Below are 16716 nucleotides of genomic sequence, written 5' to 3' on the forward strand. Positions count from 1 at the left end.
TAAGAGTGACAGCAAGAAGGGTGCTTGGTGTGACATCTGGACAGAGGAAGGAGAAAAAGGCAGCCTGGTGGTGGAATGGGGAAGTACAGGAGAGTATACAGAGGAAGAGAATGGCGATGATGAAGTGGGATAGTCAGAGAGATGCAGAAAGTAGACAAGAGTACAAGGAGATAAAGCATAAGGTGAAGAGAGAGGTGGTGAAGGCTAAAGAAAAGGCGTATGATGAGTTGTATGATAGGCTGGACACTAAGGAGGGAGAAAAGGACCTGTACTGACTGGCTAGACAGCGGGACCGAGCTGGAAAAGATGTGCAGAAGGTTAGGGTAATAAAGGATAAAGATAGAAACATTCTCACAAGCGAGGAGAGTGTGTTGAGCAGTTGGAAAGAGTACTTTGAGAGGCTGATGAATGAAGAGAATGAGAGAGAGAAGGTTAGATGATATGGAGATAGTAAATCAGGAAGTGCAATGGATTAGCAAGGAGGAAGTAAGGACAGCAGTGAAAAGGATGAAGAATGGAAAAGCCATTGGTCCAGATGATATACCTGTGGAAGCATGGAAGTGTTTAGGAGAGATGGCAGTGGAGGTTTTAACCAGATTGTTTAGTGGAATCTTGGAAAGTGAGATGATGCCTGTGGAGTGGAGAAGAAGTGTGCTTGTACCGATTTTTAAGAATAAGGGGAATGTGCAGAAGGTCTGCAGGACAGTAGTGAGACCAGCTATATTATATGGGTTGGAGATGGTGGAAGCAGGAGACAGAGTTGGAGGTGGCAGAGTTAAAGATGCTAAGATTTGCATTGGGTGTGGCGAGGATGGACAGGATTAGAAATGAGGACATCAGAGGGTCAGCTCAAGTTGAACAGTTGAGAGACAAAGTCAGAGAGGTGAAATTGCATTGGTTTGGACATGTGCAGAGGAGAGATGCTGGGTATATTGGGAAAAGGATGTTAACGATAGTGCTGGCAGGGAAGTGGAAAAGAGGAAGGCCTAAGAGAAGGTTTATGGATGTGGTAAGAGAGGACATGCAGGTGGTGGGTGTAACAGAGCAAGATGCAGAAGACAGGACAATATGGAAGAAGATGATCCGCTGTGGCAACCCCTAACGGGAGCAGCCAGAAGAAGAAGAAGAAGAATGCATGGCCTATTCAAGTCTCACTGGCCCCAACCTTGACACTACATGCTTGCTTTTCTTTGTTTCCCTCAATACAGCTAGGTGGGGTCTGCACACCGATTCAAGCCTAAGAGCTCCTGTTCTTCCTAAGCCCCCACGATTTTCATGATCACACCTGTCAGAACACAGTAGAATCTAATTTATGATTTTTGATGTCTTTCAGGCCTGCAGATGGCAAAATTGTCTATAAATTGTATGTGCCGGAGACAGAATCAGAGATCAATATGGCTGGTAAAACGGTTAATATCCAGTTTTGATTATGCTTGTTTTTAATCAGACAAAAACAAAATCAGATAGTAAACCATGCAGTGTAGTAAGTAAGCTTCCAACAAACATTAAACTAATATTATATCCAAACCTGTTAAGTGTTCAGTTCTGTCCGATTGTGACACAAAACTAAACTCCACAGTAGATCTTTAATCATGAGATAATTAATAAATCTAAAACTGAAACTAATATATATAAAACTAAAATAGAAATGTCTTTGTAAAATAAAAACTAAATTAAAACTAAAAAATATATGATGAAGGAAAACTAAAACTAAACTGAATTTCCAAGTAAGGTCAGAAAAAATATAGAAATAAAAACTAATATAAAAAGGCAAAACTAAAATAACCTTGATCTGAATAACTAGCTGTCATATATGGGTTAGAGGCACAGCTTGGCATTGCATTGAACAACAGCACAATTTCTTTATCTGTCAAATAACAGCAGTGTATCTATTATTGTTTACAAAGTAATGGGAATGCACCAAGGACACCAGAATTAGTGGATATCCAACAGACACCGATACTGGTGTCCTTTGTGAATTCCTAGTAGCAATGTGCATTGCTAATGATTTATAGGAGATGGACTTCAAATCTTTCTGTTAGATCCTATTGGTCAAATGGGATCATATCTAAAAACCAGAATAATAATCAGAACAATTATATTTCAGTGCCAAAAACATAAAAAAGTGGATTTTGTATAGAACCTTCTATGGCGAGCATCTTATCTACTGTACATTTACAGTGTACGATTCTTGTTAGCAGGTGTAAAAATAATTGCCACAATACAATACTAAACATTTGCAACTGCACAACATCATACTACAGGTAAGGCTAATGATAATCAGAAAAACTCCATCTTTTTTAGACCTTCCACATACATCAGTGGACATTTGTTCTTTAATGTTCATTCCTTAATACTAATGTCGTACAGTTTCCAAATAAGTGTTTTTACTACTACTTGAAAGCATTGTTGTGTCATTTTTAACAAATCATTATTCAATGTTGACAAGTCTGCAGAAACTAACTTGGTAAAGCTCCCAGGAAGAGCGTGGTCATGTATACCAAATGCATTTATGTCAAAATGACATAATTTTGTCCATGAATGAGTGTGCCTTTGTCCACACAAGAAAGTTGCATAAAGCTACACTGGAAGTTTGGCCAGGCACTTCAACCTCAATCAGTGCTATTCAGGTTTTCAGCCAACTGGAGGGATATGCAATATTGGTGTTCTGAAAATGGAAGGGATAGCAACGTACACTGGTAAGTTAAGATGGTGGCATCAATCAAAACGATGATCAACGATGCTTGTTTATGATTATTTTGAATGCTGATGTTCTCATGACATGCATGAAATAAGGCAACTAAATACATTTTTTACATGAAATAAAGTATATCATCCTGGAACCACACACTGAATAAAGCAACTCAAATTTTAGCCGCAATAATCTGCATTGTCCTAATGCCACAGTGCAAATAAATAAACAAATCTAAAATTATATGAACATTACAGTGCATAGTCCTACCAACTTGTATCAGATAAAAAAGTAAACAAGCTATTTTTTTTTACCTGCAATACAATTCATTGTCCTAGTGTCATAATCAAAATAAGCAACTAACTAGAACTGAATTTTTACTTGCATTACACTGTATCACCCTAGTGTCATTAAACAGAGTCTAACATCATACTAACAAGAATGCAAGAATAAAGTAATCAAGCAACGCTTTACAGCAGAAATAAACTAAAATTTGAAAATATCACTGAAGCATTGGATTTTAGTTTTGTAGTCAGAAATTTTCAAGCACTTGTAAATGAAGTTCTCTGGCTGGAAGGCACATGGCTCTATAGGCTTTAAATGAAATAAGTAGTTTTTCTTATGTTCTAAAAGAAAATCAATAGACTTGGCAATTTGTGACCACATTGACTTTTGCCCTCCCAGTGTCAAAGCTGGCCAACTAAACCCAGCCCCTGGCCAACAACATGATCATGGTTGTGGAAACTCTTACCCTTGTCCATAAAAGGCGGCCTGAATTAAGCTAAAAATGTAAAAAATGTGTCTTATTTAATTGTCGCTCCATGGCGTGACAAAGCAGCCAGAGGCAGTGCTTTTCAGTGTGCTTTTTACTCCTAGTTATTAATAGATGTTTGACTTTTTCCATCTTTCCGGGTGTTCTGTAGAGAAGCACGTCTTCCACTTGTATGTCATTTTGCATCCGTTAATCAAAAAAAATCCCAAAACAAGTGCTAATCAGTGCAGAGCGTCTGCCCAATGGAAATGAGATGGCTAATTAAATATGTACTTGCATGCCGGCAGTACCACCTTTGGGGTCCTTTTGTTTGGAAAGAGGAAATGGAGAGCTCTTCCTGTACTTGATTCTTATGCTAATGGACAGATTGGCATCACCTGCAGGGCTATCGAGATTAGAAAAGGCTGACACAAATCAGAAAAACGACACTCCAACCGGTGGTGACAGGCTTGGATGAACAAAAAGATACCACAGCAGAGAAGACAAACAAGTACTTATCCTGCAGAGGGTTCAAGTATATGCCATTGGCTATAAACACTTCTCAAACGTGGAAAAAGTTTTCTGCCTTAGATAGCCAGCTCTGTGGGGAAAAAATAATCTTTGGCATATGAAACAAGAATTCCTTATGATATTACTTCAATACGGTCATCAATTCCTCACACACTAATTAGTAACTCTGGTGGGTTAAGTGACCACACTTGCCGTCACAGTAAAAGGGCAAAGGATAAGGCAGCACTTATATCTTTATGTAGAAGTGCCACTGATTTTGCCAACGTTCTTAAAGATCAGGGCCTACAGTCACCACGTTTCTGCTAGGAATTCACAACGTTTAATGCAACACTGACTGAATGACTAAAGCTGAAGCACCGGAAACAGGGTGTGCCAAACATGCATTCAATAACAGCAGAGTAACTTTGCCACACTCGTCCACAGCTTCGGCTTTGTAACCGTCAAAATGCTGAAGGGGAGTTAAACTGCCATCTCACTATTTAGTGCATGTAGTTGTAATCAGCTGTACACCACTTATTCCTGCTGGAAGACTCCAAGAGAAACACTGAACACTGAAAACAATAAAGACAAAGCAGCGAAACAATACCCAATAAGTATACCTGGGGTATACTAGAAAGCCTGGGAGGACCCTGCAGGTGTGATTTCTACTGAGAGCAAGCTTTTTGAGAACTGCTAGAGTAAAGTCAGGTAAGTAGTATGGGTGGGGATATAGGAGCACCATACTCCGCACTACTGGTGATGACAGTCACAGTTGATACCAATGAAGACATGTCGTAAAAAGGCTAGTTAAGGGACATTTCAAAAGCTGTATCAAATCAGGGCCTGCTGGTACACATTAAAGTTACACATACTAACATATAGAAACTCTCTTTCAATACAAATACCTTCAAAACTTTAAGAGTCTTTTTAGCAGACAATTTTGAGGGATATCAATGAAGCCCATGCTTTACACACTGTACACTGCATGTAGACAGAACATTCTAAGAGCTGCTGCTGGAACTCCAGAAATGGCTGATTCATTCTGTACTACTGCTGGTATACTAGTGGTAGATGGTCCAGTGCTTATTAGTTAGTGGAATACAGGCAAGAATAGACCTTGAAAATACAAGTAGTGGAAAATTAGTGGATACCAGGTACTAACAGTATAGCTACGGGAATGCTATTAATGCCTCATCCAGTCAGCACAGATACAAGCAAGACCATGATTAGTAACCACAGAGAGGCTTATTGGTGTGGGTGGAATGAAATGATTACCAGTGAAGCCAAAAGAAACCATCTTTATAGGTACTAGATATGGGAAAACCAATGACAGTGCATATTTTTCAGAGGAATATCAGTTAAGCTAAACATAGTCAGAGTTCATTGTGAATATCATTAGGTCCTTAACATGGTAAATGTCATGAAGAGAAGTTCAATCAGCACTGCTGGGCTCATATCACTAAACTCATGCCTAGTAAGTAGCACATGTGTACAGTAATAAAAGTGAATCTGGATTCAGTCGGTTCAGCTGAAAAATAACAGGAAAGTTGCACCTAACCAAAACTTCTAGGGGGTTGCAGTAGACTCAGACCTTACAATTACTACTTTTGGGATACCACTGATGTCAAGTCTAATCAGTAATGTTTGGGTCATAACTGGAAATCTGTACACCATCAGCGCAACAGCATACTTTGACCCAATCAGAACACAAAGAAGGAATGCCATTAGGTCCAGGCCATGCAAGTAGTGTTGGTAACATGGAAGATGTTTCCTACACTACTGCTGGTTGGCATCACTGATTGCAGGCCTTGTAAATACTGCATGTACAATAAATGTAGAAATGGCTAGAGGATTACAAGAAGTTACACCCAATCAGAACATCTGGGGGACAATGTTAAGAACAGGCTTTCACCTTCATCTTTCAGGCCAACACCATTACTAAGACTGGGGGTAAAATACGGCTAAGACAGTGCTTATATGAAATACAGTTAGGATACCAGTGGGCCTTGGGTGCAAGGCAATAGAAACTAAGAAAGAGATTCTGAGACAAAGGGCAAAAAAGGAGCATAAGAAAGAAAAAGCTGACATAATAAAGGAGAAGACTAGAGAGTCTTTGAGAAAAAAAAGAATCTTTTAAAAACACAAGGCAAGTAGTCTCTCACTTTCTTGTTTGCCGCACATTTCTGAAACTGGCAGCTCCCTAGACTTTCAGCTTACTCTTGTACACACTAGGAAAACAAGGAGGGATTCAGCATCTGCATTCTGAGGCAAGTGAAAGTGTTCACAGGCAAAACCCTCTTCCTCGTTTAGTCAACAAGAACAGCAACAAGCAATTCCTTCAGTCACTCAAGTGTAATTGCTTATTGGCTGAAAGACTCCCAGGGTGAATGATTTGCACATGTATGGCTTTGTTGGCTCAAGACACCTCAGATGAGAAGCCGGAGCAAAGTAAGAGCAAAAAAGGAGCCCAATTATAGCGGGGGTGTAAGGGGATCAAAAGAGTACTTCCAGCATTCCCAGTTCAAAGAAGCTGGCTTATCCAATTATACTAAGGGCACTACTATAGATATACCCAGAAATTGCCCGACACACTGTCCAGTGCTCCATACCACCCTGAATCAGATAGACGAGTTAGAAACTAGGTAGATAAATAAATACTTCATCAATCCATTTCAATAGCAAAATGGCACTAACTTTAATGTTTACATTCCCCTATTTCTGCATCAGCCAGACACTCACCCCGTAAAACTACCACTTACCTAACTGGCCTGTAAACGGTTAATAATCGGCCCCAACTGAGAATGCTTGCGCTTTTCCAGGCAGCGCCCAGATCCGCTCACGAGCTCGCCTAGGGAGAATCTTTCCTTTCCAAAAAGCAGATTCCATTACAAAGGGAGAGTGAACCTCTTTGATGCAAGCAAAGGCAGAGCCCCTGTGTCTGCTTCGGGGGATAAGATTAGAAAAAGAAGGCGGCAGGATGGATCCCCCCCTTTAATTAGGGGCTTCAAATTGCCTCAATAATTATGCAGTTTGAACACTCACATTTAAACTCTCTCAACCCCCCCCCCCCCCCATTTATTTTCCTTTACTCACTTTCTTTCCAACAAGTTAAAAAAAAAAAAAAAAACAGGTTTTGTGTCTCTTTCATGTCCCGTCTGTGCAGAGAGGTCCTTTCATGCCGCGCATGAAAATAAAACCGTAAGACGAATCCCCTCTTGCATTCACACAGCCCTCCTTGTTCCTTCTGAGCTCCTGCAACACAATTACAGGGCTTTTAAATGCCTGCACAAGACAGATTTACTTGTTGAATAAGCTTGAGCCTCAACTTCCATCAAACAGAAACTTATTTTGTGACTTTTAAGAGAAAAGGAAAAAAATAAATCTTCCAAAAACTTGAGAAGGTGGAGTATGGAAGTATTAGGTAGACTAGATTGATAATCTATCACTAGGGCTATGGGACAGATTTTATTAATGTAAGCACTACATTTTACTTCATGTCTACTATTTAGCAACAAAACACATTTTATTAATACAGGCACCTTACTGTACAACATTGGAGTATGGAGTACTGATTATGGCACAGTACATCTCTGCAGAACATGGCAGTAATAGATATCAGTCAAGGCATAGCATAGCTTTTATCAAAAATGTATGAGATGAATATTAACTAGGGGGACTCAATATCATTTATGGTATAGGACAAATTTTATTTATGATTTATCCCAATGACTAAACATCAGATTTTAATACTACAGGCTCTTCATTTTTCTTTATGCATACACATGGGCTACAGAACATCTGTTATTAATACAGTACAGTACAACAGTGTGGTTATAGGATTAATAAAGCCCTAGATATCATTGGAGGTCATGATAGTAATGGATACCAATAGAGGTATGTTACAGATTTTATAAACAAGGCAGTTTACTCTCGGAATTTGGGATGAATCCTTCTGTTTTATGTTTGACTGACACCTCAAACCGATGCATATTGGTTATGGCTATTTTTGCTTTTAGCATTCTTATGGGCTACTGAGCACATTTGTATTAATAGAGATACTTTGTCACTGGTGTATTGATGACATTTTATCAATAAACAAAATATTTTTTAATTGGGTTAAGACTTTTATCCAAGGTGACTTAAAGGATCAGGATACTTTATAACTCTTTACAGATATTTTTGATTTACACATGCTAGAGAACCCAGTTCACCTTTATGGCTTACAGGACTAAGGTGGCACTGAAAATCATGGGAGAAGGTGGCAATGAAGGATATCAATAGGGGAATAGTACATACTTTATAAACATGTTTAGCTGCTGGAGTATGGGATACGATTATTTTCATTTATGTTTGGCTTATTCCTTAATCGAAGGCAACTTACGAGATCATTATTCATTTCAACTGTTTATAGGCATTTTTACTTTAAAACACACATTTGGCCTACAAATACATTATATTAGTAATGGTATTTTAAGCCACTGGGGTGTGAAGCACATTCTATTCATCTATTTTTATTGTAAATATGGCTAAAACTTGTATACTTTAAAGCGGTTTACAATTATTTCCACTTTATGCATAGCACTGGACAGAACACATTTTATTAATAAAGGCACTTGCTTTATGGCACTGGGTTATGGAGCAGAATGTTATTCATAATCTATCACTAGGACCAGGGGACCAATTTTATTAATATAGCAATTTCATTTCATGCATAATATTAAGCTATAGAACACATTTTACTATTAAGGGTAACATACATCATTGGGGTATAGGATGGATTTTACTATCAAGGCATTTTAAATTATTTGGGGGGTGGGATTTGGAAGAGTGTTTCCCTTCTTTTCTTTTTAACAACAATTTACATCACTGGGGAGTAGGGTGCATATTTTATTAATATGATGTAATATATCATTTGAGCACATGAAAGATATTTAACAAAAAGAAAATTTATCATCACTAGTCCTGGAAAATATTTAGCTAATAAGACTCTGAAGTAAGGTGGCAGAGAGGCACAATGATTAGCACTGCAGCCTCACAGATCCTGTGCTCCAAATTCGAGTCTTGTGCACAGTCATTGTCTGTTTGGGATTTGCACATTCTCCTTATTACTTTATGGTATTTCTCTAACAGAACAAAAACACAAGTTTAGATTAACCGTTGACACTAAACTGACCCAGTGGGAATATGAATTGGTCCTGAGTAGAATGCTAAGATTACCCTGTTTCCCTTTACCCTGTATTGAATTAAGCTTCTTTGAGAATTGTATGGTAAGATATGGTTTGGGGGATGTGAAGAGGGCCCAGTTTTATTAACTGAATTACTGTACATAACCAAGGGTATTGTACAGCTTTTATACATAAGTGCTGGGTATAGTATAAAGGATATTAAAGCTCTGTGTATCACTGGGGTACAGCATGGAGTTAACTTAACACACAATATAGATAAAGTGGAACGGCTGTGAATATTGGGGATTTATTGTGTGCACAGAAAATGCTTATGTAGGGCACAACAATTAAGCAAAGTTTCCATTCCTCAGCTGGCAGCACTCTTTAACATAATCCTCTAGCATGCCCCCTCTGACATTTTCCATGCAACAGACTTGATCCAGCTTATAGTGATGAATAACTTTTATCAAGGTAAAACCTTTTATTTTTCTCCTTTGGGTGGTATTGCAACTCACATTGTCAGATGGACTAATCAAAGAAAAGATTCTTGTCATAGCTGATGGCACCTTGAATGATCAAATGAGGTAAGGAAGAGTATGCAATGTGGCCTAGTGGTTCAGGTGCTGGACCATACAGACCATGTCCTCATGCTCCTGCATTATCCTAATAAAAGCACTTAACCAGGATGCCACTTTAAGAATAGGAGTATGTGTAAAAATTTTACAATAAAATATTATTACATGGAGTTTACCAAGAAAGGCTAGACAAAGAACAGGCACAAATGTCAAGATATAAGAAATGATTCTTTCAATATTTTTGTTCTATTTACAGTTTTTAAATCATTAGCATCACAGTCTTCGCTATTGTGTGTGCTAGTTGGTTTTATGCTACGTGCTACAAGCAAAAAGCAAATGAACCATATACTATGTGGCACACAATGTCAAACTGTCCAGCCCTTTTAGGCTAAAATACATTTGTACTTTGTCTATAATAAAGGAAAGTTTCCATTTGAGAAATTGGCTTCAAAGGCAGTCGTTTCTGACTTTTAGTCTAGCTTACACTTTGAACATGTGTGCTGATCTCCAGTTTTTAGTGTTTTGACCCCTGTTTCAGTCCAACTGATCTTTTTGGTCCTTATATCTCGGACACTATGATTTCTGCTCACCTCATCCCCGTAAGGTTGAGACAATGGCTTGTTGGAGAGTGACGAGTATGAGAAGAATTTCACTTAAGGAAATACAATTATTTGCAAAAAAAAATGTTGAGGTTGCATCATTATCATTACGAGCATGTCTTATGAACTCTTACAGTGTCCTACTCTTGTGTAACAAGCATATTTTAACAAATCAGCACACGTTTTACTGCAATGGTTTTGTATCTTGCAAGCGGAAAGTTGCCAACTGGGAAGCCCAAGGGAAAACACTTGTCTTTTTCAAGTACCCATCTTATGAAATTGAGAGATGATTCTCTGTGTGGTGGCATGGTTTGGGGGGAGGGAAGGTTTGGGTAATACAATAATGGGGACAGGTGACTGATCCCTCCAGCTCACATTGGAAATACCAAAAGTAAGTCTGCTTGCATCTCACTTCCAGCCTCTATTTATCTCCCTTCCCCCAACCCCCCAAAAAATCTGGGCCCCAGCATGTGCATGATGATATCAAAGCCATTTTTGAATTTCATCATCCATTAAAAGGCAGCAGCTCACGCACACGCGCAAAGCACTCGTTGTGCCTCAAGGCTGAAGCTTGCTTCATGTGCTGCCAAGAGGATGTGCTAAAGGAAGAAAGAAAACGAAAAAAAAAAAAAATGTGGCAGCTTTTCTTTTGCCTGGGAAGTATCTTTAGAGACTCCTCTTACAAATCCCAAAAAACCATTTGCTCTTGAAATAAATAAAACAAAGCCATGGAGTGTTCATGTGCGTAATAGTGTGAAAAATTAGGATTGCTAAAAAAGAAATGCTTTCTACCCACCAAGAGGAAATACTTTTTTTTTGATCTTTAAAGTTCACCTCAGCTGCAGTGTGCTGTAGTTCTTCTTTCTTTCTTTCATTCATCCATCCTTTTTTTTTTTTTTTTTAAATCCCCATGGCTTCTTTTTTTCTTCTTCAATAGAGGCCTGGCCAGTGAAGTATAATAATAGCCATTGTGCTTCCTATTGAAAAGTGAGTAATTCTACTGAGAGGACGGCTCACTTTGAGGCACATGACATCGGGGGCTTCCCAGTGACCATAGCAACATGCTCAGTGGGTTCCCAGCCTGGGAAACCCAGGATTTCAAACACAAGGGCCCAGCAGATGAAACTCAAGCCCGTGAGGAGAGCTGCAGCCCGGTGAGAAAATGGACGACACCCTGCTAGGAAAATCCTGCCTGATAATGCTGGCACGCCCGCACACACTTGAAAAGAGCGCCGGAGGGGCATGGCTTGCTCCCTCTGCATTTGCCGCACAGCCATCGACCTCCTTTGTGAGGGTACCCCTACTGACCTATTCAGAAAGCCCCATCAGATCAATAAATCTGGAGGTCAGTCCGTCCTGTCTTGCTACAAAGGCCGGGAAACCAGGATGGTACTGCTTTTCTTTTCTGTTTTAAGGCCCATTAATGCCACTTCTTCCTTCAAAGAACGGGAAAAGCCTTTCTGCCTTAGATGCTAGCTCAATAGAGCAAGGTCAGAGGTTGCTATTCTCATAAACCTGTAGGCTATGCCTGCCTAAAGCAGGAAGGGGGATCTCTAAGCAAACACATTTGTTGGTGTATCAGAAGAAGTACAACACATCATGTGCCAACAAAATATTTCTTCCAGTCAATCCACAAGCTCCCCTCTTGGTCCTTGCTTTTTTTGAACACCATTTATTTGTCAATTATTTTCAGGGATCTCTAGACATAAGTCTGAACATGACCACCAAAAACAGGGAAACTACTAAAAATGGTACAGGGTATTGCATTTCACCATCATCATTTTGTATCAATTTATTCACACACTGAGTATTGTGGATAAAGACAAACCAGCCATTGTAAATGAGACACAGTGGACAGCATCAGAAACCACTGAATGCTCAAAAGAAATCCACAGTCGGCATGAAGCTGGACATAAGAAATGCGTAACAGAGCCCACATCAGATGTAGGACCTTACACATCCCCCTCACTTATTCAACACAAACAAAAACAACTCACCCAAAGATTATTAAAAAAAATCATATTCTTAAGGACATCAGTGGAGAAATACATTTAAGGTAGTGAATCAGAGGCCTAAATGCTACACAACGTGTCAAAATCTGAGGTGAACTGCCAACTCATGTATCTAAAGTAGAATCAGCAGGTTGAGAAAACAGGTCCAGTCAGACTGAATGCTAACTTATAGTCTAGAACAGGGGTAGGCAACGTCGGTCCTGGAGTGCCACAGTATGTGCAGGTTTTTGTTCCAACCCAGTTCCTTAACGAGAACTCAATTATTGCTGATGAAGCACATATTGCTTAAGTGACATTTTAATGCTTCATTTTAGTGGTCTCGCTTGTTAAGGTTCTCCAACCTTAATTGCTTATTTCAATCTTAAACTGCTGCATTTAGTGTTTTAATTGCTCCTTATTAGCAATAAGATGTAAAACAGGGGTAGGCAATGTCAGTCCTGGTGAGCCGCAGTGGCTACAGGTTTTCATTCAACCCAATTGCTTAATTAGAAACCAATCATTGCCAATCTCAGACCTTATTTAATTTAATGGCTTGTTAGTCTGTGCAATGTAAGGCTTTTATATCGTACATTTTTTTCCTTTCCAAGGATATCATCCAAATGATTTGAAGCCTAAAACAGATCATTTTCAGTCTGTCACATTTTTCTATTAAGTGTTTTATTAAATCAAACCGTGCATGATGAACACACACAGATGTAATTGGAAAAAAGCTAGCTGGAGAACTGCTGGCTGCTTTGTCTTTTACATCTTATTGCTAATAAGGAGCAATTAAAACACTGAATGCAGCAGTTTAAGATTGAAATAAGCAATTAAGGTTGGAGAACCTTAACAAGCGAGACCACTAAAATGAAGCATTAAAATATCACTTAAGCAATATGTGCTTCATCAGCAATAATTGAGTTCTCGTTAAGGAACTGGGTTGGAACAAAAACCTGCACATACTGTGGCACTCCAGGACCGACGTTGCCTACCCCTGGTCTAGAATATGTCTAAGATTCCACTTGTTCTGGCCACTGACTGGTCAACACATAAGCTGGAGCTCCAGGGCATGAAATTCACAACGGCTGATATCTAAGAGAAGACCCCACAACTTGGTTCATCTCTTTAGATAGATTTTTTATTGGGTCACATGGTGGCAGAGAGGTTAACTCTGCTGTCTTACAGCTCCTAAGACCCTGGTTCAATTTCCAATTTAGTCACTTTCTATTTGCCCTTTCTCTCTGTCCTGGTGAATTTTCTAACAGTACACTGATATCTTTCCAAATCTTAAAGTCATGCATGTTAGAGTATCTGCAATTCCTAAACTGGCCCATTGTGAGTGAGCAAGTGCGGTTTGTGGCAGACTGGAATTCCTCTCGAGGGTTGGTGCCGTCTTACACCAGATGACCCTGTAATTTGTGAGAAACGAGTGAGGGTCAGAAAACAAATGCATGATTTTGATACAAAATACTACAATAAATCTCATAAATCACATGTATTTTGCTTTAAGGTAGCCAAATTCCAAAACATGTTAAAAGTTCTAAACCAAACTGACTAACAGTATTTAGGGACAGAGTTCATGTTTTTCCCCAGTAAATGAGTAGTAAAATGAAACTTCTTCTGGAAACAAAAGTTCTAATTCCGAAAGAACTTGCTCAGTTTCTGAGTATGGTAGTCAACTAGCCATCAGGCAGAATGGATCAGACAAAGGCCACTTTCCTAAAACAGCAGTGACCATCATGTGGGGCTGCCAGGAAAGATCAAGGAGTGATGATATCTTGTGATTGTATCGGCTTTTTCTTTTTGAGAAACAGTAGTTAGCTTAAAAAGATTTTAAAAAACTCCCTGTTTTAACACAGCCAGTTCACACTCTCTTACATTTGTAAACAATGGTTTACCACCGCTATATCCAAATCAATAGTTACATTGCCTGCCACAAGACAACAGTGGATATTGATCACTTCTGTTTACAAGTTATGCAAATATCATAAAAACCCTAACATCCGGTTACCCATCTAATCCAATTCAGTGTTGTAGGTCAGCAAGAGTCTTTTGCAAGGTCCACTTACAATAATAACCATACCTAGAAAAAACAATTAACCTAACACATATAATGTGTGAGGAAAAATTAGGTTACTGAAGGAAAAACCATGTCAACACAATGAAAACGGTGACTGGTTGTAGGATTCAAACAATGCTTGATGAACTTGTGAGGAATTGTTTCTAACCACTGCACCACCGTAACAATCTGCCAATAACTGTTTCAATAACTCGTTAAGTGATGCCAGTACTAGAGTAGGTATTCCTCTATTCCTCCTAGATGTCCAATCCATTTCTAAGAGCAGCTGGAAACAGGTAGCCGAAGAAAGGCAATGCAGCTGTACCACCAGTCCACTTCACACAAGTCGTCTGATTAATTTTTTTTATTAATGACAGATAATGACTAAAGAAATGCTCCTAAAACAGTCCACTTTTTAATTGTTTTTTTTTATGTTCTGTGACATGCATCCTGCAGCTCATGCCCTATGCACTATTATCAGTTTCATAAATGTACAGTTGAAACATGATTAAATAAGTTTTACAAAGGCCAAAGTTTAATGGATCAAAAAATATAATCCAATTTCACAATTATTTGTTGAAAACCCCATTCACACAAAAATGTTTTTTGCATATATGATAAGAAAGTGCTGATCCAGAAAGCTGCAGCCCTGACAGAGATGATTACAGAGAACAGGAGAGAAGCAGAAGGACAATGATTTACTAACTCAGAAGCTGTCATTTTTCAAAACTCCAACAGGAAGCCAGGGGGCAGCTGCAGTTTGATGGAAAGGCTATTAAAAGATAGTAAATGGCAAATGAAGGGAAATCTGTTGTCCACCTGCAGCACATGGTTTTCTATAGGACAGCTCTCCTTCCAAGATGAATGACACCCAGGCTCACTGCACTAATGCCAGCTGTGGTGTCAATTGCCTCTCGTACTTTCCATGTTTGCACATCTAGACACTCTAGCACTTATATATTTATGCTATACCAAAAAATTACAAAATAGGATGAGCAGGGCCAAAAAAGGCCAGCTGAAGCTACCCAACTGCACATATACCTGCAAGGCTACTAAGCAACAACTGCAATGACTAATAGACAAATCAGGGTACATTATAATGATCATTTTCAAGCCTGGGGAAAAAAAATGAGGTGTGTGTATAAAATTTAAGGTTGCTTACCTTTCCCAGAACTGTTAGACAACTTGGGTCCAGGTCAGGCTGCTCCAATTTGACAACTCCCACCCAGCCATACTCATAAAGGTCCTCTTCATCATTGCTGTTACAGAGACCCAAAGGGTGCATCTGAAAAAGAGAGGGGGACATTCCGTCAGCAGTGGCATTTTAAACCTGACAGCAGTACCATAAGGCTCACCCATTCCATATTGGCACATAACAGCAAGAAGATCTGCCATGAGAACCAAGTAAAAATTAAATGTGTACGATTCACTTCTCGTAGGATTCTCTTAGCTGGACCACTGACAACACTCCTGATAAAAGACAGCTGCTATATACAGTTCTTATATCTGGTCATATTTGATAAAGATGACATCATAAAACAGCCAATATAAGGAGATAGCTGTAAAGCAGGCAATTTCATCCACTGACGGTACAAACAGGATTAAAACCTCAGAGATTTTCAAAGCAGATTAATGGCTAAATCAGCAGTCCCTGCGCTCATCCTTCCTTCTAAATGGCTTAAGGACACAAAAGTTGCCGCATTTGAAAAACAGGGTCTCAGACTGACCTGCCTTCCAGTGATCCTATTAGCCCAGTGACCAAACAATCCTCTCCCTGAAGCCCTGCAATAGATTGACTTTGGAGCTGTGGCGCCAACCCAACACAAGAGCCTCTGGGCTAAAGATGACCTCAGATGCCCTTTCCATCTCTGACCCACAACTGCTTTAATTTCAGCTGATTTCTTTTGCTTTCTTAAACCAGAGAAAAAGGGACATTTTCAATTGAATAAAACAGTCATCAGTTCAGTCTACTTCTTGAGGGTAAGTGACTAAGTAATCAGACAAGAAGTTTAAAAGATAGATAAGCTTCAGAATTGTATCAGGTATCCTTAACTGTTATTCCCTTCAGAATTGTCGGGGCTGCATCTCCCAAAAACTTCTCTGTAGAAGAAGCTGAACACTCCATCCATTCATTTTCCAACCTGCTATATCCTAACTACAGGGTCCTCCTTGCGTGGAGTTTGCATGTTCTCCCCGTGTCTGCGTGGGTTTCCTCTGGGCGCTCCGTTTTCCTCCCACAGTCCAAAGACATGCAGGTTAGGTGGATTGGCGATTCTAAAAAATTGGCCCTAGTGTGTGCTTGGTGTGTGGATGTGTTTGTGTGAGCTGAATACTCATTTTGTGAAATCTATCTAAAATCAACTCCTCTAAATAT

At 39.3% G+C, this 16716-nt stretch overlaps 1 protein-coding gene across 1 annotated transcript in view; it reads right to left on the minus strand.

The window, feature by feature from the left end:
* Positions 1-16716, minus strand: part of znrf3 (zinc and ring finger 3) — a 134997-nt gene that overhangs the window by 24989 nt on the left and 93292 nt on the right. The window contains 1 exon segment of the mRNA XM_028825250.2: positions 15505-15627. Within this exon segment, the coding sequence (XP_028681083.2) occupies positions 15505-15627 (123 nt within the window).

This window comes from Erpetoichthys calabaricus, chromosome 18 (genome assembly GCF_900747795.2).
Source record: "Erpetoichthys calabaricus chromosome 18, fErpCal1.3, whole genome shotgun sequence".
Classification (NCBI taxonomy): Eukaryota; Metazoa; Chordata; class Cladistia; order Polypteriformes; family Polypteridae; genus Erpetoichthys; species Erpetoichthys calabaricus.